Source organism: Salarias fasciatus, chromosome 11 (assembly GCF_902148845.1).
Source record: "Salarias fasciatus chromosome 11, fSalaFa1.1, whole genome shotgun sequence".
NCBI classification, from domain to species: domain Eukaryota; kingdom Metazoa; phylum Chordata; class Actinopteri; order Blenniiformes; family Blenniidae; genus Salarias; species Salarias fasciatus.
In genome coordinates this window covers 12,884,469-12,910,557 of record NC_043755.1, presented here as the reverse complement: position 1 = coordinate 12,910,557, position 26,089 = coordinate 12,884,469, and the positions used below count along the sequence as shown (strand labels likewise).

The 26,089-nt window shown below is 40.4% G+C and overlaps 1 protein-coding gene across 3 annotated transcripts in view; it reads left to right on the top strand.

The window, feature by feature from the left end:
- The window catches only part of LOC115397239 (CUB and sushi domain-containing protein 3-like), a 228,627-nt gene that overhangs the window by 75,956 nt on the left and 126,582 nt on the right, over nt 1–26,089 (top strand). For all 3 annotated transcript variants that reach the window (XM_030103466.1, XM_030103468.1, XM_030103465.1), the window contains exons 11-24: nt 2,605–2,708; nt 4,041–4,153; nt 4,462–4,644; nt 5,278–5,604; nt 6,353–6,547; nt 6,948–7,086; nt 8,004–8,191; nt 12,340–12,528; nt 14,478–14,594; nt 17,753–17,968; nt 19,358–19,546; nt 20,327–20,496; nt 21,939–22,095; nt 24,553–24,744. In XM_030103466.1, coding sequence (XP_029959326.1) covers nt 2,605–2,708; nt 4,041–4,153; nt 4,462–4,644; nt 5,278–5,604; nt 6,353–6,547; nt 6,948–7,086; nt 8,004–8,191; nt 12,340–12,528; nt 14,478–14,594; nt 17,753–17,968; nt 19,358–19,546; nt 20,327–20,496; nt 21,939–22,095; nt 24,553–24,744 — 2,479 coding nt within the window. The remainder of the gene's footprint in view (nt 1–2,604; nt 2,709–4,040; nt 4,154–4,461; nt 4,645–5,277; nt 5,605–6,352; nt 6,548–6,947; nt 7,087–8,003; nt 8,192–12,339; nt 12,529–14,477; nt 14,595–17,752; nt 17,969–19,357; nt 19,547–20,326; nt 20,497–21,938; nt 22,096–24,552; nt 24,745–26,089) is intronic.

The window sequence follows — 26,089 nt, the reverse complement described above, 5'->3', positions numbered from 1 at the left end:
TCTGCATTGCGACAATGTTAAATCAGTTCTTTTTTTTTCCAAATAAAATTTCCACACAGTAAATATAAAGTTAAGGAGCCCAAAGAGCCCAGTGATTACTGATACAGTTCATGGAAATAATGAGCGAAAAAGTGTTGTGTGGTGCCAGTTGTACCTCCAGTCCCATTAAGGTAATAAATGCCCTTCTACCACTTGTAAAATGTCCCTTTGAGAAGTCCCTTTGTAACGTGCACAGTCGTTTTTAAAGATTGTTTCATTTTCTCGACTAATTTGTTGAGGAAATCCCAAAGCGGATTTACACAAAGTTTAAGTAATAGCTTGCATCTATCTATCTTCTTATGTTTTTTTTTTTGCAAATTATTTCCCTAGTTCATCATTATTTAATGAACACCAGTAAGCTTTTTTTTTTCCTACCAAAAGCGCAGGATCTCATCTTTTTGCGTTCTGAAAGCTTCCTTTTTACCCTCGCTGTCCCCTGTCTGGAGATGTATGTACTTATGCTTGTATGCGTTTTCCCAGGGTTTCTCAAGGTTACATAGAATACGTGTGTATTTTAACTTATGTCTATTGCTGCTATGTCTAATTCACACACATATCTGCACTGGATTGCATTTCGGGTTTGACCAGTCCTTCAGTTTGACCGCGGCTGTATGGAAATGAAGGAAAAGAGTAATTTTTCTCAATCATCATCAGTTAACACGCGCGCAGTGAAAAATAGTGACTGAATGAGACCAGCGTTTCCCCCAGAGTGATGAGGTCAAAGCAGTTTCCCCTAATGGCCATTACGGTCCCCCAACACAGATTTATCTCGCTATTGATATCACGTCCAGTGAGTCGTACACAGAGGGACGTCAGCTAAGTGCTGTTCTGCTAAGAACTAATAACCAACCGACCAACTCCTGTTCGGAGCTCACAAGGACTGGCAAGGGCCACAGCTTTGTGCCACTGCGCGCTCTCGCAGGCAAACAAGCCATTGACTTGGCACTGAAACTTGGTCCATTAGTGTTATTATGGTAATTATGCTTATGTGTGCGTTGTAATGAGCTGTTCCACATAGATATTGTGCCGGCACTGTCCTCCCCATGGCCAGAAAGAAAAGGGGGAAGCTAAGGATGAGCAAGCGGCCATCATATGCTCGTCATCAACAGATGCGACACCAGCGTCATTACAGGACCTTTCCTTTCATCAACAGTCCGTGCAGGCGCAGATAATGTGCCGTTGTTGTGAAATGTCTCGGCAGTTTTATATGATTATCATCAGTGTAAGCAGCTGTTGCCAGTTTGATCGCCGTGCATGTCATCTTTTGAGATGCTATGTACATTTGTTAAGAGAAAAGTGACATTAGAGTGACGACCAGCAAAGTTGTCTGAAGGGTAAATGCACACAGGCAATTAATAATTTTGGACTTCTTGATGTCTTTGTGATGATTGGTTCTGCAGTTTTGATTTGTGCTCTGAAGTAATGTAAAGGGATGCTTCTGTCAGTTTTTGTATTGCCTTGAAGAATGTTTCCGGTGTCCTTTGTTTGTCGGGATGTGCTGCATGGACACACGCTCTTTGTCAAAGCCTTGTTTCATAAACAGTCAAGAAAGTGATGTGACTTGACTTTTACGTCTCCCTTCTTTTTTCTGCCGATTCCAATTTATTGTTTGGTTTGAGTTTGAAGGGTACCTTCTGCGTAATTTCAAAATGTTCCAGAATATTCTTTATGTCATGGCGTTACTTTTTTATAGTCTTCTTTTAAGCATAGTCTTCTTTCTACAGCAATATATATGACATTACAAAGACATTTTCAGGTGTAGGTTTCCCTTTTCCACTTTGGATCTCTTACACTAATGATCATATCATGCAGAAGACTGGAACTCATTCAAATGAGGAGTTTTCAAAGTGTTCCAACTGTCTTTTTTTTTTGTTGATATTGTATGAAGTCTTTAATAATCTCCACCTGCTTTATCTGTTTTACACTTGCTTGATACAAAATCTTAATTCATTGTTTATTATTTTTGGATCCCCATTAGTTTGATAGAATAGTGACAACTATTCTTCCTTTGGTTCAGAAAAGTCACACACATGATCAATCAACCAAAACCAGGACAAACTTGTATCCATGGTCCCAACTGGCATCTGTCTCCTTTCGTCTCCCTTCCTAGCACAGAAAGCAAAATTATATGCAGTTCCTTGCTTCACTAAACAGGGTATTGTGGTTCCACCCCAAAACACCCAGTAATTTCAAAGGAAAATGAAAATAGATGCAATATAATTTCCTTTAATAATTTCCTCTCTCATGATTTCGATCTCTCTTTCTCTCTCTTAATAATTTCAATTTGTTTTGAAAACAGCATAATAACAGAAAAATAACTGCTACTAATTTTGTTATTCACTTTTCATTTTACAATAATTTCCTCTCTGAATTTAAAAGGAAGAAAATGTGAGCATGTTCTGTCAAAAACATACAGTGACAAACAATCACTTTAATAGGGGGTGCTTCTAAAATATTGTTGTGAAGCTTTATTGTACTTTTTGTTAAGACTGATCAAGAATGGATATCGACCTGTCAAAGTGACTGAGATAAAATCACTGAGTTACATTGTACTTTTTTTAACAGGTTATTCAGATCAACTTTGAAGAGTTTGACCTAGAAATCGGCTACGATTCCCTGACCATTGGAGATGGAGGGGAAGTTGGCGACTCTAAGACAATAATTCAAGTGTAAGTATCACATCTTTATCATGTATATCTCTATCTACAGCTATCTATATACAGTGGTCAGTAGTTTGAAATTGGGAGTTTATTTTATAGCCAAAACACCACTTTGCTCACCCAAATTATAGTTTACATTATAGTCAATTTTAATTACTTTCTTGGTTTTTATTTACTTGTCCATATTATTATAACCATTTTCTGCATTCTTGGGTGTTCCAGGTTCCTGGTGTTGTGTCAAGTAGTGAACACAATATCTTTTGAATCGCATTCAAATTTACTGTGACCAGTCCTCATCACCTATGAGCCAGGCTACCTTTCCTGCATAGATTCATCACCAAATAGTTCCCTCTCTATGTAGACAATCGCTGTTTCAGCCATGCTGCATGATTTCAGTTTGTAATATGTTGACTTGGTGTATGGTAGCTAAATGTTGCATGATGTTTAATGCCTTCATAATAGTTTGGTGGAGGACAGAATGGAAAAGTCATTGAGTTAAGCCAAATTGTTTACGTGCTTTATTTAGCTCTAAAACTTTACTGAAAACAAAGTTTACGCAGTTACATTTCGCCATCCCTGGACATGTTCCAAGGTAGTAAGTTTATATGTATTTATGAGTCGCATCTTTTCTCATAGTTTGGCTGGTCCTGCGAAGTATACTCAGATGAAACTTATCTATCAACATCTGTATAATCTAACATGTAATGATTGATATGAGCCTGTCTACAGCCACAAGAGGGCGCTCTAGGTTTGTGACCACTATAAACTGCTCGTGTACCAAATGAAAATATGACCTGAAACTTATTAACTTAAAGACAACCGAGAAAGACTGATCATCTGTCCCTTCTGTACGGGATACACACTACTTTATTCTTTTTTCTACGGTCACCAGAGTTGAGACTGGCTGCGTCCCGTCTAGTTCGCAGGTGGAAACGAGCTAGCCAGGTCAGCTGTTAGCTTACCGGTATTAGCTTTAGCCATCAGCATTGGATTGTTCACGCACTAATAGGGAACGTGAGCTTAGACGGGTTAGTTCCGATGATGTGTCGCTGCATTAGTAATGTCCCGTCAGCTGTGCGTTATGTGGCTTTGTGTGGCCATTGGTCTCCGAATCCCTGGATGGATGGATTATATTATCATCAATATCTATTCAAATGTAAAACATTTCTATGCAGGTGCAAACATTCCAGGTATTATTTTAGTATGTCATCATAATAATAATTTAATAATAATTGTGCCATGAAACCATTTTAATTTATTTGCCCTGGAAAAGTGGGATCTTTGGGATGTTCTAAACGTATATTTTACTGCTGTTGTGACTTTGTAATGCCCTCCCTGCAGGCTGACTGGGAGCTTCGTCCCAGACCTGATTGTCAGCATGTCCCATCAGATGTGGCTTCATCTGCAGTCTGATGAGAGTGTGGGCTCAATTGGCTTCAAGATCAACTACAAAGGTACACAGACTTTAGTGCAGATATCATCTCTCGCTGCTCTCTGTATCGGTCTGCTCTCTGACGGTCTTTTATTGAAGCAACAGGTCTGTTTGCCTCTCTTCTCTCCTGTCTGTCTGCTCCTTTCCTTTCGAGAAAACTTTCTCAACCTCAGTCTCAGCCTCCTCAGCTGTACCATTACAGATATTGTGTAAAGAAAAAAGTGTTCCCACAGTACTTCGCTGGAGTTAATCCTCTGCTGTTCCCTTTTCCTTTTTCTCCTTTGGCAATCCAACCATCCATCCTTCCTCTCCTGACTCCTGCACCAACAGAAATTGACAAAGAGAGTTGTGGTGACCCTGGTACTCCTCTGTATGGCTACCAGGAGGGCAGCGGCTTTTTAAATGGAGATGTTCTGCGATTTGAATGCCAGTTTGGCTTCGAGCTCATCGGGGAGAGGATGATAACCTGCCAGAATAACAATCAGTGGTCAGCTAATATCCCCATCTGCATATGTGAGTCACATTCATACTTCCTCCCTTGGAAAGTCCACAATGACACTAAGCTATATTTGTTTGTTGAAGTTGCATTGCACGGATTGTCAGGTAAAATGGAAAATTGATCTCTGCTATTTAGGACTGGTTTTGGAAAAAGAAGAAAGTCAAGTACTCCCTGTTATTCTCAACAGATACTCCACAGAATGCAATCTGCACTATGCTGTATGTTTCCCTCTGTTGAGGCAGCGAGAAGTCTTTCTTTTAAGTTCGATATACACAACTCATATCCATAACAGGAATGTAGTTTTCCATTCCTTCAAGTTAACTCCATCCATTGAGACAGTGTACAGCATTCCCAAGCACCCGTGTTTCTATACGTCTGTATTTTTGTGCAGCTATGCGACTGCTCCAGCTCCCTTAAAGTTTCTCCAGCTTTTCAGTGCCCATGGGAATAGTGCAGTCTCCTGATTGCTGAGCTACTTATGCAGTACTGACATTGTTCTGTACAGATCTGTGTCCCTGATCCTGTTATGGCAGAATCTGCAGTGCAGACTGTCATGTGGTAAATGAGAGTCAATGTAAAACAAATTGCCTTTCTTGGAATATTTTAAGTTTTTAATCAGCGCTGATGTATTTTGCCCTATCCCACAGTCCCCTGTTTCTCCAACTTCACTGCACCCATGGGAACAGTGTTGTCTCCCGACTACCCAGAAGGCTACGGGAACAACCTTAACTGTGTGTGGCTGATTATCTCTGAGACTGGCTCCAGAATCCATCTGGCCTTCAATGACTTTGACTTGGAGCCGCCGTATGACTTCCTTACTATCAAAGATGGGGATCAGTCAGGAGCGACAATACTAGGACGCTTCTCGGGGGCTGAAGTACCTTCTCATCTGACATCTAACAGCAACATACTGCAGCTGGAGTTTCAGGCTGATCATTCGATGTCTGGCCGAGGGTTCAACATCACTTATAGCAGTAAGTGCCGTTAACTCAAATCATTTTATATAGGCAGTCCTTCTTATGCTATGGTTGATGTTGTTGACATCTTTTGATGTTTGCAGTTTATGGCAATAAAGAAACCAGAATAACACAGAGCAACATTTAAATTTGATTCCTGTTAGTAAATAAGGATGTGTCTTATAAATGATATGAATGTGTATGTTCTCAGATCACATAGCTTAGTCTACTCCTATTTTATTCTTTTATTAGCAGGTGCCTAGTCATAATGCATTTGCTTTGTAGGCGCCTTTCAAAACACTTAAGCACACATTTCAAAACATCAAAGCAATATAGCACCAATAATTAGACAGCAAAATGTAAAATCAAAGTGCTTTTGACATGATTACATTACAGCTGAGTTATAATGGGTAAGCTGAGCTGAGCAAATGTATTTTGACACACGTTTAGAAAGATTTAGGAAGAAAAGTGGCTACGCAGCAGCCCAAGTGAGGCTAATAGTCCCTTAACAAAAAGCACCATTTAGTGGCCCGGCTCTTGTGCCTAACTGCCTGGTCTTTTTTCTCCTGATGAGAGCACAACCAGCCCTGAAAACAAGAGACTATTGTCAACCTCAGGTGTGAGAGCAGACCTCTGTAGGTTTTTCTCCCACCGTTACAGACAGCGACATCCATTTCCCTTATCTCTCCACTACTCAAAGACCCCATTTCTCATTCACACAAGAACGTTTGTCACCACATCTTGTTCCCTTTCTTCTCATTACAAGCGTTTGGGCGTAACGAGTGCCCCGACCCCGGCGTACCTCTGAACGCGAGGCGCTTCGGTGACAGCTTCCAACTTGGGAGTTCCATCTCTGTGGTTTGTGAAGAGGGCTTCATCAAGACGCAAGGCGCTGACACCATCACCTGCCATCTGGAGGAAGGCAAGGTGATGTGGAGCGGGCTCATTCCCAAATGTGAAGGTACTAAACCATGATAACGAATAAATGTGTGGTTGTTGGACAGATATGTCGGCTATTGAGTTAGAAAGAGAACGAAACGAGAGATGAATCTGGTCATACAAAAGAAAAAGAGAGGTGAGTGGGTTGTGCTGAACACAGAGCTCGGTCCAGCCAAAACAGGCCACATTCATTTTCAGGTATTTTTGTTACTCTTGTACTTTGGTGACTCATCCTGTATGTATTTGCTTTTAATACTTTTTTATGTAGGTACAAAAGATTGCTGAGTGCTATCACCTTTATAACAAAAAATTTTGTGTCTCCTCTCTTCTCTTCTCCTCTCCTCTCTGCTTCTGGTCTCTTTATCTTATCCATCTCTCACATGAAAAAAAAAAAAAAAATCCCCTCTTCTTCTCCCCTCCAGCTCCTTGTGGGGGGCACTACTCAGGGCCATCTGGTGTCATCCTCTCCCCGGGGTGGCCAGGATACTATAAAGACTCCCTGAGTTGTGAGTGGGTCATTGAGGCCGAGCAGGGACGTTCCATCAAGATTAGCTTTGACAGGTCTGTATGACAGTACCGCAACAACTCAGCCGTGGCGAGAGAAAGCTATACACCCTTTAATACACAGACAACAACTGGGATCCACACTATTCCTTTGATTTTATTGACACATACTGTACTGCATCTTTGCACTAATATGGATGTGAATGCATTTATGAATGCCCTAATAAATAAACATAGAAACTCATATACAGTTAGAGCACATATGCTGTGCCTGAGTACAGGAACAATCTTCTTACCCTCAGCCTTGGAAGCTTTTGTGTTCGAAATAGAAAGTCAGCGAAGGAAGAACACAGACCTGGACCTAGTTTCCAAAAATGTTGAAAGCCTCAAGTAATTCTTTATTTTGCTCCCTGGCATTCACTGCCTCGGAAAGGTGCTGGAAAAAGGAAAACATGTCTTTCTTTAAGATCTTTATTCCCTAAGAGAAAAAAAGAGAAACCATAAATTGTACGTAGTTTATAATCATTGCAGACACAGTCCTTTGTAAAACCACAAAGAAATACTTTCACTCAGGCTATTTTGGGAAACCAACCTAATTTTTTTTTGCCTTTTCCTGAGCTTTTTTTTCCCCCCAAGATAACTTAATGAAATATATGATGGTGGTGCAATAAAGTATTATGCACAATTACCTTAATTAATAGCTCTTAAAAAGCACAGTTGTCCATCTTAAAATGCCTGAAGTTTCTTCTTCGATCGTATTGATCATTATATCGAAATGCTGTGTTCTTGTCTGTTCTTTGAAGCTGTGAAGACTAGAGTGTGCTCACAGATCCATACCATGCCACATTTCAAAGAAAGCCATTGATCTTAGGCTGTTGCAATAATTGGAACACTTGCTGTGCGAGCTTCTTCTTCTCATATGTCTGTAAGTGTCAATTCCGCAACTCCATGTGTCTTCTCTTTTCCCTTTCAAGGTTTCAAACTGAGCTCAGTTATGACTTTCTGGAAGTGCACGATGGTCCCAACCTGCTGTCTCCTCTGATCGGCTCCTTTAATGGAACTCAAGTCCCTCAGTTCCTGTTTAGTACCAGCAACTTTCTGTATCTGCTTTTTACCACCGACAACAGTCGATCAAACAGTGGCTTCAAGATCTTCTATGAAGGTGAGAGCATGTATTCTCGTATTTTGTATCTGTATTCAAGATGAAGCGTCGACCTCGATGGCGCAAAGTGCTCCTGGTTAAAAATACATTCAATATTGAAGTCATACGTTTCAATGGATTTAAAAAAAACAAACATTTTGAACCATTTGAATCTGCTTTGCCAAACAAAAGAAGGCAGTAAAAGCTCAAGTGGAGAATGTCACTGAAAGTTAACTGCTTTGCTCCTCTTTTTAAACATTTGTGTCGTTTATTTCACTCCGTCGAAAATAAACTGTGTGGAGGATGTTTTTCAGGTGGATTACATTAAAAGAGCTTCAGTATTGTCTTAACGACTTCACCTAATGAGTTTCAGCTCTAAATGTTGAAACCAAATTTATTAGGATTAGGTACGGGGATAAAAATTTAAGAGTGAGACTACATCATTTCAAACACCGTTGACTTTGGAAAGGGCGGCAGAACAAGGTCAATGCTGCTGATGTTAATCCCAGGTTATCTATTGACTGTTCATTTTTCACAGTTCACAACTTTTTCGGGCTGATCAGTGAAAGTCGTTTGAAGCTGTTAGCAGCGACTGCAAGGTTGGGGAATGGCTCCTCTGTGAAATAAAAACCAAACCTCAGAGAGGAGTCAGCGATGCACAGTAATCAGAATAGTTGGCTCGATACACCATGTTCAGATGTTCTCATAAGTGAGTGTTTGGACCGTAAATGTATATGGCTGCTGTTAACACTGCATAATTCAGCACTGTGTTTCTCATCTGCTTTGTGAACTTCACAACCCTTGGCATCATGTTGGTAGTTGGTTGTTCCTAATCAGATATAGCATATTTGAGGCATTTTCTGTACTTTTCTTCCTTTATTTACTTCATAAATGTGCCGTTTACACCTGTTATCTGGTTGAAACATTTGAGCAAAACTTGATTTCATATCTGGAAGGCTGACAATTTTTTTTTTTTTTTTTTTGTTCATGTGCTTTTCAGAGGTCTTTATTTGTGCATGTTATGTTTTGCCAGTTAAGAGTAGCAATATTATGTTGGCTTTTGAGTTTGTTTTTTTTTTTTCTTCACAGACAAGGACACTTTCAATTTAGGCAATAAGCAGCAGTCGAACATAATTTGGTGACTGATGTTTTGGGAAGGACCTTTGAAATGGTCGACAAAAATTATGCAACAAATTTTAGAGAATCAGCTGTGGAAAATTCAATGGTTTGTTCCCAGATCTGTGAATGTAACAAATACAAGTCAATAAGAGCAGATTCTGTGAGGTTGAGCGAATATTATCAAGAACTTATAATTACGCTCTGACTCATGATCCTGAAAGACGACGTGAAAAAGGGGAGTAACTCATTTGCTACTGAACTGTGTTCTCTCACTTCTCTGCCTCTTGTCAGGTAAAACGTTTGCTCAAATTTTAAGGATGTAACCTGAAATACAAACTGCCAAAGAAAATCTAAATGTTTCCAGACGTCTATTGACTTGCAAGGTGTTTTATTTAGGATGAGTTAATAACCGAGGGTCTTTTGTATTCCACTTTCCACGCCGTTATCATTAGAGCACCAGCTGGTATTGAATGATATTCTGAGCTCATCGTCATCTATTCACAGTGGTTTGCACTAGCACCATTACTTCTGTCACTCCAATTTGATTCATAAGACAGAGTTTGTTATTATGTCTGTATTATTGACTGAAAGCAGGCCACAAGTGCCTTTGTCTTATTATATTTTGCTCTCAAGTGCATTTCTCTTTGGTTGACGAGGCTATCGAAAAGCAATAACTGTAAGATCGTATTAGCTTCTTCCACAGCTATTTATATATATTATTGCTGAAATGCTTTAGAGAGACCAAACCCACTTCATTTGGAAAATTGGTTATACAAAATACTGTTGAATAAACATGAACACGAGGACATTATCAATATCATTGTGTGTAAAAAAACTAAGATGTAACCCTTTGGACTGAGATGCACGTTTCCAAATGATTTTATGCATCAATATTGAATGCACAGCCAAGAACAACACATTTAAGAAGGACTCCATTACTCAAAGTAGCCCAAAAGATCATCAGCTGCCTTCTCAATCACTGGCAGAACTATACAGTTCCCACTGCCTCAAAAAGTGCACATCGTCGTCGAAGACAATTCACACCCCGGACACGCTCGATCTGAACTGCTGCCATCAGGAAAACATTAGAGCGTTAAAAGCAAGGACAAACAGACTCAGGAGCAGTTTTTATCCAGCCGCGGTCACCGCACTCAACTCAGTAGAAGTGTAATATGTTTAAGGGACAGTGCGATGATACAGGTACTGAATGCGTTGCCTAATTGTGTTCAGTGCTGCCTTAGAATTGCCTTTAGTGAAATTTAGAGTGTTTTTAGTGGATTTTATTCATGACATAGAAAATCGGTTGACGCTTTCAAATTTTGTTGCACTTGTTACAATGTCAAAACTGTCTCTGTCTGTTGAAAAAAAAATAATTAGCATCAAGGGAAAAAAATACAGCTGAGCAGGGGCACATTTTCGACAGAGGAAGCTCTGGGTTCTTACACATTACTCTCCTTTCATCCTGGGCTGTTATGCAGGGTGATACGTCAATAATGTATGGCTTAAAAACCTGCTTGCATAACTGTGCTACATTGTGTGTTTTTTGTCATCAATGCCCTGCTGTATAACACACCAGAATACTTCTTGTGGGATTAAATTTCCCTATAATGATGTGTTGAATCTTTATACATTGTATTGTATCCTACACCCGACTTGCTGAGGAAGGGTATATCTGAGCTTATTAGATTACACCGTGAGCGCAATTTTAAATGCGTGTGCCTTACCTTGTGTGAGATGCATTTTACCGAGCATACAGCCGCTGATACCAGACATAAGGAGGAATACAGAACCCTCAAAAATTAAGGTTAGGATATAAGTGTCTGCACGATCCAAAAAAGAGGGATAAAAATATATGATCTCAAAATGCTGCCTTAGAATAGCCTACCCACAGATGACCTGCCGTCTCACACAACTGTTTAAAATCTGCATAATTTCACTGCATCAAAAGCAAACCCTATTTGGAAGTTGTCCAAATGGCAGTCTTGAAAATCACAGGAAGAAATGAGGGCATCTTTTTGTGGCTCACTAAAAATTAAGAGGAAGCTGGCAATTCTTTAAAACGCGTTTGCTCTATGAGAAGAAGCAGCCGAGAAAGCTGCGCCTAACCAGGAGACGTTCTCCAGTGCTTGCATGGAGCAAGAGGAAGTATATTTGTTAGTTTTCAGCGAGGTCGTACCCCCCAATTGTCACTCCCTATGAAACTACTGCTCTGTACTCCTCCACAGCGTCGATCCAACATCGGCTTTTGACCTTCGCTCCCTGGGTGATGTGATGACTAAAGCTAAAAAGAAAAAAAAGAAGCATAGTATGAAGATAAAACCCTGCATTTCTACAAACCAGAGGAGCTGACAAATCTATCAAGGTTATTCAGGCAGAAACTCTGACATATTCTCAACTGTCAACCAGGCATTGTCATGGTTTGAACTGATGTATTTTATTGTTCCAGACTTTTTTTTTTTTTTATCTTAAACATAAACAAGGACTCTTTTGAAAAGTCAAAACAAATGCAAATCTCAAAGTCTCACCAATTGGCTTTCTGTAATATGCATACGACCTCAGGCCGAGTTGTGTCGAACTCAACATTTTTATCCATTATTTTCTTAAATGAATCTGACCCAGATATGTCAGGGATTGTAAAAGTGGCATTGCCGTTTCACGTTTCATAAATGCTGTGTGACTTTGATATTCCTCTGTAGCACGGAGGCCATATTTTATTTGCATGCACGAAACAGAACGTCTCCACCGTATAAATAGTTCAGTATTAACCAGAAAACGGGGAACAGAAAGACTCCCTTTCATAGTACTACTGTTCTGAATACAGAGTGCACCACTGTACACAACACAATGAAAATGTATGACTTAGTCCTTGCGATCATAAGTCACAGTAACGGCGAAGTCCAGGGGCTAAGACAAAGACACTCCATCAGGCAAGTGGCCATTGTAAAGATGACTTGGTGTAAAAACCACAGCGGTAAATTTAGTTGCCATTGTAAGTATGTGTAGTTATTTCAAACATGTTTAAGAAATAAAACCTGTTTTATCTGCTCCAGTGGTCACATTGGACACGTACTCCTGCATGGATCCCGGGATTCCTGTGAACGGCGCCCGCTTAAGCCACGACCTGTCCATCGGGGCCACGGTGTCGTACCAGTGCGACCCAGGATACAGGCTGAGCCACGACGAGCCACTGGTTTGTGAGAAGAATCACTTTTGGAGCCATTCACTTCCCACGTGTGATGGTACGTGTCAAAGCAGGTTTCGTCATGAATTTGATGCTTCGCCCTTTGACTCACACTTTTACTTTCATGTTGTGCATTGTTAACTTGATAACTAACACAAAATAGCTGCTTTGCTTTTGTTGAGAAGCAACAAAAGCATCCAGTATCTTACTGTTCATGGGTGGTCAGCAGCAGGTTTGACCAACCAAACAGAAGCTCCACTTGTCAAAGTGCTTTTTATTCAGCGAACACACTTGGTAGCTGCGTATACTTATATAGATGTTATTTACTATGCAATATAGAAGAGCTATTATGCTCCACTTCATTGCATATTGTTTAGCATCATTCTGTAGTTTTAATATTTCACAGTATTTCATTCTGTGTAATGGGTTTGCGCAATTTTCTCGTTTGCATGGAGTCGCAACACACTAAAGGGCAATTTTGGCGATTATTGTTGCTGTGTACAAACCGTAAATGATGTCCCTTGGTTATGGATCACTCAGCTGCAACAGAATAACAAATACATTACATGCAAGAGTTGATGGGAGCACCACGCCATGCATATGTTAGAGTGCCATGTCATACAAGTTCATCCCAATGGTTTTTCTCAATATTCATATTGTTTCTTGGAGGGTTTTCTAGCCTAGGTGTGTGCCAGGCTGGTGCCAAACACCTTGGCTGTCTGCCTGTGGAGCCTCTAAAGTAGATTGTTTGCCAAGCATACTCATCCACTTTTAATGACTTTATGTAATTTTGGCTCATTAATAAAATATTTGATATAATTTTGTTGGTGGATAAGGATTCAGGCCTTGATGTGTTGCGCTTGCCGGAGAGCCCAAGGGTGGAAGGAGCGAGGATAAGAGGGGGGTGGGTGTGTGCAGCTGTGGCGCCGCAGGCATCTCAGTGATCCTCCAAAACATCATCTGACATTCATTACTTTGAAAATATGTACATGCACAAGAGTTCTACTGCTAATATTTGTCAACGATAGCTGTTGAGGGATCAGCACGTTTGGCTGCGTTGCCACCCTGCTTTAGGTCAAAGAATACAGGAGCAGCACAAAAAAAAAAACAAAAAAAAACACAAATCTTTTCAAATTTCATGGCTGCCTTTTATTATTTAAGAAGCACAGCCCTTCATATGACCTTTGTGTTGGATTCTTTTGACACTGTGAGAAAACATTTGCAGGTTTAAACAATAGCCAATTACTGAAGTTAACCTTCAGACGTATCGAGCATTAACCTCCCAGGCCTCAGCAGCCAGCGAGGGGAGGGATTTATCTCATTAAGTTCATTTGATGAGATAAGAAGCTGTCTGGTAGTAAATTATATCAACGGTCAACTATTCATGAGTCATATTATTAAGGTGACATGGATGTTGTTCCCCTCAGAAAACATCTCTTATCGTCTCATCTTGAAGTGCTGCACTCGGGTGAAAGGGAGGTTGTCGAAACTAGATAATCTCTCCTTACCTGACTGAAAAATAGAGAAATGGTAATGTTCTTTCTGAAAGAAAGTCATAATTATTTGGATGTGATTATGTAGAAAAGAGAAAAATAAACCTTTGATCCACTAATCTGCTGAATGTGCTCAATTCTTGTGTATTGTGAGTAAATTTAATGGATTATTGTAGTTTCTGACAATGACTTCCAGTTTAAGACACCAGAAGAGAGAGAAGCATAGATGGATGGATGGATAGAATTAATGAATAATTTATTGTCCTGTTAGGCAGTGGGGCTGGTATTAGAAAGAGAGAGAGGAAAAAAACAATGTGTTGGCAGAATTACAGGTGCTCATAAAAATAGCAGGACAGGATGTGATATGACTTAAATGCATTATTCATCTAAATCGTTCCTCTGTCTTCAGGTGAAGGATTTATTGGTTCATTTATAATTTTCTCTCTTTCCTTCTTTTTTTTCCCCCCCTTCCCCCAGTCACAGTTATCATTCATTATCTCCCCTCTCTATTCAGCGTCATGTGGTGGGGATATCAGAGGACCTGCAGGGATCATCTTATCTCCAGGCTACCCGGAGCTGTATCCCAACTCTCTAAACTGTACGTGGACTGTAGAGGTCAGCCATGGAAAAGGTAGGACACCGCTCTTAAAATAAGGCTTCTGTCACCACCGCGTCTCAGTTGGAAAACCGGCTTTCTGTCAATGCCAGCGTTGGCGGTTTGATTCCCCCGTGACACACTGTCCATTTTTCCAAGATGTCCTTGAGCAAGACATTGAATCACAACTTACGGGGTTTGAACGTGTCTTTTGGGAATAGGCACCGCTGGTGAATGTGAATGAATATTATAACAGTGTGAAACACTCTGGATCAGTGGAAATACTCTGTACAAATGAAGCATATTTACCCTTTTTTTTAAATTCATATGCACACATAACTAAAACACTTTGTTAGGTTTAGCCACAACTCATCCAAACTGCAGTGACGTGTCAGGTAGTCCCAGGAATGACCAAATTATGTAATCAGGAATGAAATGGCACCCCCTCAACAGACCCTGAAATCATCACACAGATTTATCATTAGAGAGTGAGGAGTGTGTTAAGCACATCTTTTGCTTGAGCAAAGATCATTTGAATTTTTCATCACTGGCAACTTTCCAGATTAAACGTATGAATAATATTATATTGTGTGGCCCTCACTTAATAAAACTACCTGTGATTGCATTTTTTAGTGGGCTCCGGTATCAGAGGACTCACTTTCATGTGCGACTCTTCTTTATCAGTAGTTCTTTTGCTTCCTCTCTTTATTTGAACAGATTGTGTACAGTGGGGTGCTTTTACCTGTTCAGGGAATATTTCACTCTCTCTGTGAACAGATTTGGCATTTGAGCAGCCCACTTGCTCAAAGAATTTGGGTGTCTCAATTTTCTCCATAAGCGACTCTTCTTTATTAGTTTAATTCTGTTATCACGGCACTCGCCCTGTTATGTGATCACAAACCAGTTCCCCAACACGTCCATACTCATTATCACATGAAAACCACACTGAGCTTATCTCAACTTCCCCACTGTATCATCTTCATACTTTACTGGAGCGATTTTTCCTCTCCCATCCCGCAAGGCTCTTTGTACTGTCATTTTGCTCTTTTTGTACGAAACCAGTTGATCTTTATTGTCAAATCCGGCTCGTCTCTTTTCTCTGAAGATTTACCTTATATTGTTGTCTCACAAACACTTACTACTCTGAGTATGAAAACTGTTTTTTTTTTTTTTTTCATGTTCAAACATTTAATTTATGTTGACATTTTTTTCCTCGAGTAACGTTGTCATTCTTTGTACGTGTCTACTTTGTGCATTTGTGGATAAACTGACGAGCGAGACATGTGGTGTGAGAGTTTTAGATTTCCCTGATCTGAGGCCAAGTGTCTGCAGAGAAGAGATGTGATGAAAATATATTTTATATCTACTATTTTCCTTCATACTTAAATGTTTGTAGGCACTGAATAAAACACAACTATGAAGACTCAGTTTAAAGATACAGACAGAGCACTATTATTACCAGTTCCTCCTAGATTCATTACATATGATTTTATCGGTATATTCATGTAAGAAAGACAACTAAAAGCTCACGATGTCATGTTAGAGGTTACGTTGTGTGCTCTACACTCACATCAATGTAAGGTCAACACTGGGGGTGGTTTCCCGTCCCGTTCTGCCAGGCTAATGCCTGGTTATCATTAAAACTTTTGGAACTTACCCAAATGTAAAATGAGACAAATTCAAATGAATAAAGTGTAACAGGTGCAGAACTTGCTTATTATGCTGCTGACATTAGCACCTTAGAATTTGAAATTCATAAGAATATTAAACTAAAGCATAGACCTTGGCATGAGACCAGAGCAAGTGCTGATGCCCATCGATCTTCAGTGATTCTGATGGCGGGTGCACTCTCTCTCTCCACCTGGATCCACAGAGGCTTCACTGTCTTAACTGGCCAGGAAGCTAAAGGAAATGATAATCCCCTTGTCCATATGTCATGTTTCAAGCTCTAAATTACCATTTGCATGCTGTATTTGGCGAAATAATGCCAAAGTCACATGGCTGAAGTGAACAGAGGAGGAGAGTTTGGAGTAACACCACAACTGAATCGATCAATTTGTCTCATTTGCGAGATGTTAGGTCAAGGAATTAACTGGAATAAAACATTGGAATTTGTCTCTTCTGCTGAGCAACATGCATCATTTTTTATGGATGCAGCATATATTATGACCAAAAGTACTTGTATTTTCAACTTTGATAACAAATTCATCTTCAGGGATCCATCACCTTCTGTTACCAATATTTTGTCCCCAACATATTTGAAAATCTCCTCACATGACTGAATCTGTGTTGATAGATCATTTGCATTATTTTCTGTAATATAATTACTGTTTCACCGAGCACGATCAATCATTTCATTTTGTGTAGTTTTTCCCCATTTGAAGCATTTAGGACTTTTCTGATCAAGTGAGCCAAACATTGTGGAGGACATTATATAGTCATATTCAAACCGATTCAACAGATGGCCTTGAAATGGCAGCGCTGATTGTGCTGAATGGCAGCCAACTGGCCATCATGGATGGACTGACTATGTATTTATTAAATCAGTGCTACAGTGGGATGGAAAAGAAATGTACAATCAATGTAGATTACAGAAGCTGACCAATTTTTTTTTTTTTTAATTTTATGAGAAAATGAATGTTTAGTCTTGTGTAATGTATATATAATTTACAGCTTTGCTTTTCCTTTGAAACTGTATGTGCTCGGTAAGTTTATGATGTGCTTTTTTATATTTTAAGTTGGTGGGGGTGCCTGTGCTGGAGAAAGCCATTCGGTTTTATAAAAAGCAAACAACCAACACAATTCTTTATTTTTTGTCAGTATTTTCACTTTTGCTGTTTTTCTTCCCATTTTGTTAATTATGATAATTATTGGGAATAATCTTGATCTGCTGATTTGCCTTGTTGCTGTAAAAGTAGTTAATTAAAAATTAATTGGGCAGATAAAGGACTCAGCACACCAAATTTATCTTTTAAGTCGTATTCACGTGCATTTGGAGGTCACTGCAGTCAGTTCTAGTCTTGATTTGAACAGCTCTCTTCATTGCCAATATAAATCCATAGGAAACAAAAAAAAAAAGAAAGCTCAGAATTGTATTTTCAGTCTGAATCTCGCTTGTTGTCTTGTTGACTGGTTTGTTGCATTTTCTTTTCTCCAAACCGCTGACAGAGAATTGCCTTCTTTTCTACTCCAAGGTGTCCAGTTCACTTTCCACTCCTTTCACCTGGAGGATCACCATGACTACCTCCTGATAACTGAAAATGGCAGCTTCGCTCAGCCACTGGCTCGACTCACTGGCTCAGAGCGGCCCGCGCCGGTTAATGCCGGCCTGTATGGAAACTTCAAGGCCCAGCTACGCTTCATTTCTGACTTCTCCATATCGCTGCAGGGATTCAACATCTCCTTCTCGGGTATGAAGGCATCTGTGGGTTCTGTCTGTAGGAGGAATGGAGAGCGGAAAGTATATTGGTATAGACAGAATGGGTAGTGAAGGGTGGTGTTTTTTTTATTTTTTTATATAGTGGAGGAATGAATAGTGTGGAGGAGGCAGAAGGGAAGAGTTGGGAGCTGAAATTGTGGTGGGAGGAGTTGTTGTGGACGGGCAGAAAGCGAAAGTGAGAGACAGTGATGGGCAGAGCAAAGCAAGAAGACAGATATTTCCATGATGACATCAAAAGCTCCGAGCCTCTTTAAAACAGGAGTAAAGTAGCATGTGAGGAGTGATCCGTCGGTCAGAACGGGATCAGGCTGGAGGTAGACCATGCCCTCAGGCCTGTGCTCACCAGAGGAGGATAATTAAGAGACAGAGGGGGTCATGCAGGTTGTGGATGTCTGACCATGATGAGAGTGATCATCAAAGCATGCCATGTGGGCCAGTGTCCCGAGGACTGAGGAGACGGGAGGGGGACAGGGAATAGAAATAATGGGGGCTCCCACACAGAGACTAAAGAATAGAGAATTAGGGTAGTGTGGAGATGGAGCGAAAGAGAGAAGGAAGATGAGACAGATGGTGATGCTGAGTGAGCAGGGTTGATGGAGAGGGTGGAGAAACAGTGAGGAAGAGCAACGGTAAAGTGAAAGAAAAAAAAAGCGGGGGGTGGGGGGGTGGGTTCTGTTTCATGCACATTCTGGCTAAATGTTTGCCTGCTGTTCGCTGAAGTGAAGCATAACTTATGCAGTCATGAATATTCATGAAAATTAGTTTCTGTGCGTGTGTGTGCGTGCGTGCGTGCATGTCCGTGTGTGTGTGTGTGTCCTTCCGTTGTGAACAGTTAGCATCTATAGATTTCCAGATTAGAATAAATTTGTCAACCTCCGATGACCTTTGATGAAAGCGTGCCAATAATGAGCCGTGTCCTACAGTCCAGTGACTCACATAGTTCCATACAGACGAAGGCTCAGGATGAGAGGGAAGATGACTCTTCTGTCGCAGCCCGAGCTGTATCTTCTCACAGGGCCACCGATGGCGCATGTATACCGACATTGCATAGAGGGTGGCCCAGTTTTTAACGAGCCCATCCTTCATCTAGACGTTCTGGATTCAAGCTTCGGCACATCGTCCACCCCGATGCTGTGTCCTGCAGCAAAGCTGAGCATTCCCGAAAGCTGCAGTGTCTCTCTCTGTAGCAGACCGTGCATTCCTTTTTTGAAGGGAACAAAGCCAAACAAAGTTTTTTTGTTTTTTTTTTTCCCCTCATAGGGAGTTATGACCAATATCATTTTTATTAGACTGCCACTTTGATATTTTCCTCTAGCAATAATATCTGCTACAACTGATATTTTGGGTATGTTGTGTACAGAATACAATCTCGAACCCTGTCAGGACCCTGGCACCCCTCGGTTCGGCTGGCACACGGGCTCCAGGTTTGGCATCGGAGACTCGCTGGCGTTCCACTGCAACACGGGCTACCGTCTACAGGGGGCGAAGGAAATCGTGTGCTTGGGAGGTGGCCGCCGCATGTGGAGCGCCCCTCTGCCAAGGTGTGTGGGTACGTGGTCAGCTGCTTTTATTCTGTTTCCTCTCCTGTTTGTGGATGTGATGTTTGTACTATTTGCCAAAAGCCAGCTCTTTATTTTGTTAGATACTCAAGGACTCAGTGAGATTGGATTTACATCAGTAGACCACAATTAAAAGCTCCGACCTGTGATTAAGTGAAGAATTAAAGCCATCCGAGGAGACTTCTGTATTCGAGGGAGGGGAGTGAAAGGCAGGCAGGTCAAGGGAGAGGAGTTTAGGGGTGGTCCACAGTAATTATAAACAGAGAATCAAGTCAGAACAGATGAATGATATCCTTTAAACTAAACCTCACTCCCATAGCAGCTCCTAGCATCGGGATTTGCATGTTCCAGGTTTTGAGCAAACTAAAAGTTTTGGTGCACATGAACGAAGTAGAGGAATGCAGAACATGTGCTCATGTCCCTCCTGTTCAAACGCCGTACTTGTTGATTCAGAACAGTTAATTCTGAGCAGTAATCCTCGGCTGTCTCGCCTTGGCAAGCGCGCCTGTCAGTGTTTCTACACTGAGCATTTAATAGTCTGCTCACTGTTTCATAACGAGTTGGTGCCAGTGTATAATGATTATTATGATACGGAAGTAATAAAAAGAGGATGGACACTGGCTCATTCAAGTCAGGCATTAGAATCGTACCTTTATCGCTCGGTAACATGCTAATGACTGAGTTACGTGGTGTCGTTTTCATTTTAGCGAGCTGAAGTGCGTGCCTCGGTGTGACTGATGTGTGTCGTCTCGGCGTTTGTTTTCTTACAGCGGAGTGCGGATCAACAGTCTCCAACAATGAAGGAGTCCTTTTGTCCCCAAATTACCCAATGAACTATGACAACAGCCACGAGTGCGTGTACAGCATTCAGGTGCAAACGGGCAAAGGCATCAACATCACCGCCAGCAGCTTTCAGCTCGCACAAGGAGACGTTCTCAAGGTAAAGACGCAACGCAGCTGCGCCTCTCTGTTGACGGAAAATAGATCATCAACAAATGAGCAGAGGAGTTGTTGTCATTAAAGCTTATTTGCATGACACAAGGCTGCGGAGCCTTTCAATATGCAATTTGGGGAAACAAGAAAAAAATTTTGTGCTGGAATTTTTTTTGCTTTGGAAGACGGCGCAAAGGTCAAAGAAAAGCAGCAGCCTGCCTTTCGGGAAGGGAAGGCGTCGTTTCTTTGCTCAAGGGCATTTTAGCAATTCTGCTAAGCGTCACAGATGTGATGCAAATGACTTTGTGGTTCCCGTCTCACAGCTGGAATGCACTTTTCTTCTGGTACGTCTTGTCTAATGCTCTAATTAACAACGTTTGTAGTCTACTATCTGTGTTTCTAGTAATGGAGTTTTAGACCGCAATCTTGTGTACTTACTCGTTCTGTGAACATAGGAACTGCGGAAAAACACATTTGCACAACGCAACTGCCTCAAACAAAATGAAAATGTTACAATTAATTTGATTACTTGCTTAAACATGTCAGTACTACTTTTAAGCAATACAGCAAAAATAAACATTTAAAGACGAGAAAGGGTTACTTTTTAAGCTTTACATCTGTGTAAAACCTCAAATTCACACGAATAAATAAAATATGTTTCAATTAAACTTATATTATCTCCCTTGAAAATCCGGATTAATGCTAGCCTTTTTACCTGTGATGACAAAAAAAAAAACGGCTAAGGTTATGTGTCAAACAGGATTTAAAGTTTGGCAAAAAAAAAAAAAAAAAAAGATCATGTCATCATAAAAACTGTAAGTATCTTATTTGTGTGATAATGAGACAATTTATGGGATGTTGCATGATTGATGTGATTAGAATTCAGAACGGATGTCTAAGGGCAGCTAAAGTGTCAGACTCATTTTAGTTTAGAGGCCACATACGTTATAACAGTAGCTGGGGTTCGGCTTGGTATCCGACAGGAGAACAGTCTCTGTTGTTTTTGTTGCTTTTTTAAAATTGCGTTCAGTTTTTTCTCTGTCATCTTTATCCTTTGCAATGCCATGCTATGGGGCAATTTTGGCTTAGTTTTATCTTGACAATGACGGTCTAGTAAGACGATTAAAATAAGTTTAGTCAAATTACATTGTTCTTCCCCACCATAAAAATAAATTAAAAAAAAATGTTTTTAGACATTTTCCACCTTTGTTGATTTAGCTTCACAATAGCACAGAATCACAATTATGTCAAGTATTTTATAGATAATCCAGTCAATTGCTTAGTTCAAACATTACTTTTACGAGAGACACAGCACATAAAGATATATTATGGTAATTGCTTCTTTTTCATTTTCACTCTCTTTCTCAAGTGGCGATACACTGTTAAATTCTCAGAATGTGCCGTCTCCCTTATACTTCTCCCTCTCTCTCTCTCTCTCTCTCCAACTAGCTGTACGATGGAAAGGATGGTGCAGCTCCACTCCTTGGCACCTACACAGGTACACTGATGCAGGGTCTGTCGCTCACCAGCACTTCCAACTATCTGTGGCTGGAATTCTACTCCGACCATGAGATGACGGCAGCGGGGTTCCGGCTCATATACCACAGTAAGTCACATTTCATTTCCCTTGGGGGGAGGAGGGCCCTAAAGCTTTTCCAAATGAGTAGATTTAGCCTCTCTTCAGGAGCCAGGCATTTCAAGTAGCAGAATTTAAAAGAAAATTTTAATTGACCCTCACCCTGCTTCACTGTGTCTTTCACTGTCAGGATATCCATTAAACACAGCATGGTGCTTCTGCTCCATTCCTGCAGGAAAATTAGCTTTTTTTCCCCCCCTTCTTTTCTTTTTCTCTCTCTCTTTATGTGAATCCCTTTGCTCTCTTTTCTTCTGCTCTCCACTCCTGCAATTAGCATCCATGTCTGCTTAACTCTACCTTGTTAAAACAGGTGAATTGTTGTTGGGGTTTTCATCATATTATGCCATTGTGTGTCGGTAAATACAATGCATATACATTGTGTGCATATGCTTGTGTGTGAGTGAATGTGTGTATCGAAGGTTCGGTTACTGCTGGAAAAAAACGGGCCAGTAATGGATGGGTTTTGTTTCTTCCCCTAATTGGCTTGCCGACTGTGTGTTGTTGCTAACCATTTTTAATTTATTACTGTGACGAGAGAACGTTCTGGTGACTCTGCATTTCGCAGTCTCATTTAAAGTGTCTTTGTGTTGCACCTGCTGTTGAGCTCTCTGAGTTTGTTTTTGTCTAAAAGTTGTTTATCTGAGGCGAAAATTGAACAGTATGGAGTTAGCAGTAAGCATTTCTGTTTTTGACTTTGGAACAGTTTTGTCAGTGTGGAAACTAAAATTTCCGACAAAAATGACCAGGTTCCCAACGCTCAGCGTGCGATAATTACACCAAATGTGCTGGGTACAACAACCAAAAAACTACTAATGGTTCGACATTGAAAAGGCATTGCCCAAGAAATAACCAAAACGGACATTAATCATGAATGTGTGCTCATTTGCAACAACAACAACAACAAAAGCCATCTGTATTTAAAAGCAAAATAGCTGCGAAAAAATGACTTAATTACAAGTCGCCTTTGCAGGTACAGAATAACCCATAATTAGGCATCATATAATTACTTTTCATTTGTTTTGTTTTCTATTTCAGGGATATGTTCAAGGTAAATAACATATTGTTGAGTACCACCTACAATCTATTTTAGATTAGTCTTTGCTTGGCTGCTTAAAAAAGAATATATACGAGTATATAAAGAACACATACATATATTCGCAAAATGCAAAGGATTGACTGACTGAGGAGCCAAAGAGCAGCGTGGGGCCGGAATATGGCCAGCTTAAATCTTAGCTTAAATCTCACTCTGTTTTCATGACTCTTGCACCAAAAGTCCTGAGGTAATTTTGTAACGGTGTGCAGTAACTGCTGGAGATTTATACTGGGCATGACACTTGTAATACTACCATAACATCTGGCATGGGCATGGACCTCGCTGTGAGAAGTGACCGTAAATCAGCCCTGCCGGGTTTATGTGCAGCCACCGTCGCTGCATAGCAGAACACTTATGTTTAGTACCTGAAAGAGATGGAAAAAAAAAAAATATATATATATATAAAGGGCATGGTCAAGTCAGAGCGAGGAGAGCTCCAGAGCTTTGCTGGTGGCTTGTTTAGTTAATTTCTTCTATAATGTGGTAAATTGTTCCAAGTGTATGAGCTGTTTCTCAATTGTAGTAAATGTTCACACTCAATTGAACATTTAATTGTGAATGTCTGATTGTACTCTCTGTCCAAAAGGAACCTCTGACTGCCAAGTCATAAAATGGCACTGTAAGTCTTTCAATTGTGCTCAACCGGAAATGAATTCTCAACGCTCAGTCAATACCCATTCACAATGCATATAAATGGGGATACGGTACTGGTTTACACGTGTCAAAAAACAGCTTGCAATGTGTATCCTTCAAAATCATTCAATAAGGATCAAACATAATAGGATATTGGGTATTGGAAACAGAAGTACACTTTTTTTTTTTATCTCACATTCATTGCACATCAGATTTAAATCTCTCAGTGAGTAAGATGGATTTGTGGAAGGATTTGGCAGATGAGCTTAAAGGAACCAAAAATATAAATCTTGAAAAAAAAAAAAAAAGCACACAAAACAAAAGATAAATCCTTAACAGCTACTTAAAAAAGAAAACACTGTTATAAGAAAATTGGTCTTTATTTAAAATCATCAGGTGAAAAATCTAATTTTAAACAATATATTAATGTATATAACAATGTATATTATCATAAACCTGGAAATTAAAAAAAAAATTGTGGATAATCGTATGTTAATTATGATTATATGAAAGAATTTCTGCAAATGATTCAAGTTTGGAAAAGAAAAATAAAAAGGCAGTGGGATATCAAATTTCAGTTCCTACATCTCCTTTTCAAACATTTCTGTTTTGAATGAAGTCATTGATTTATTCAGAATTTCAAGCCCATCTGTCCCGTCCCGCCCTTCTCACAGTCTTGTCTCTGTTTTGTGCTCGTCCAGGTTTCGAGTTATCACACTGTGATGAGCCAGGTGTGCCACAGTTCGGCTTCAAGATCAGCGACCAGGGCCACTTTGCCGGCAGCGCCATCACGTTCGGCTGTGACCAAGGCTACACTCTGCACGGCAGCGGCATACTCAAGTGTATGACCGGGGAAAGACGGGCGTGGGACAACCACCTCCCCTCGTGTATAGGTAAACCCTTCTGCCTTCGTCTTTTGTGTCCCTCCACTTTATCTGTCTCAGTTGTTGCTCCCGCATGTTCTGCCTCTGCTCTTTTGTCTATCATGTGGGTCCGCTCCTCTTTCTTTTCTTCCCTCCATTCGTGGTTGAGATTATTATTCAGAACAGGCACCATGTCAACATTGCTCTGCTAGGTGTTAATCCTAAGGATTTATTCCGACATGATTTCTTCTTAATTGAACCGTGTTGAAAGAAAATGCTCTGCTTGTCATTTTGTAAGAGAATATAAATAGCCCTGATGTTTTATTGTGAATCATTGATCTTTCTGTGTGTTCTTGATGGAGGACTGGTTTTATAGAATCAGTAAGAGTTTTATAGGGAGGAGCTCTGAATTGCTATTGAGCAGTCACTGTGTGGCTCTGGCTCTGCTTCATGTGGCTGTGAAATGTGAATGTTTTAATCCACCAACAATAATCAACTTTTTTTTTTTTGTTGTTGTCTTGAAGGTAAAGGTATAATTATCAGCGTGTTTGTGTCCCACTGAGTCATGGGCACGAAGCACGGTCCCGGCTATACTTTGATATTCAGACCATGCTGAGACGGAGAGACAAAGAAATGATAAAGCTATTACCTGCACGCTGCTCGAGTCTGGAAGCTGTTGTGAAACTGTGTCTGTTTCTTGATGTCGAGCAGTGATGGAGTAGGGCAAAAAAAAAAAAAAAAGATTTATAAATTCTGGACGTGTGCAGAATTGTACTTTAAATGCCAGTGTGGGGCACTGCCTATTTCTGTGAAACATATCTTCAGTTCAGGCAGTGTGGTGCATTTAACACAATGACTCCTACAGAAAAAAAAAAAGAAAAAAAGAAAGCCGAATCAGGCTATTGATCAAGTGTTTAACGGCGCTGAATGGTCAGTGTTAATCGTGAGCTTTGTATCTGTGAGCTGCATGTGGAATGGACCATTTCTCCATGGCCACATGCAGACTCCCACCAAGGACTTCTGCACTTACCCAGTGTTATGATACTGATTATAGCACACCACTGTAGCAATCTAATGCAATGTTCCTATTAATTAAGCGCCGCTTACTCTGCAATATAGATAGCTGGGTGATAACCAGGGAAGAGACAACATAGATTGGATGATAAGCTACCCCTTTAGTCATTAACATTTGTAGCAATGTCCTCCCTGTAGTCCAAGGCTCATCTTGTATATTCTCAGGACACAGTCTTTTTAAAGTTAATTAATGGCATCATTAGGAGGCATACTTAGACACAAAATAAATTTGGTGTCTCTGCGTATCTCTGGTCAGACAAGATAGGAAGTGCCTCTTCCTCTTTCATTACCCATTAGCACA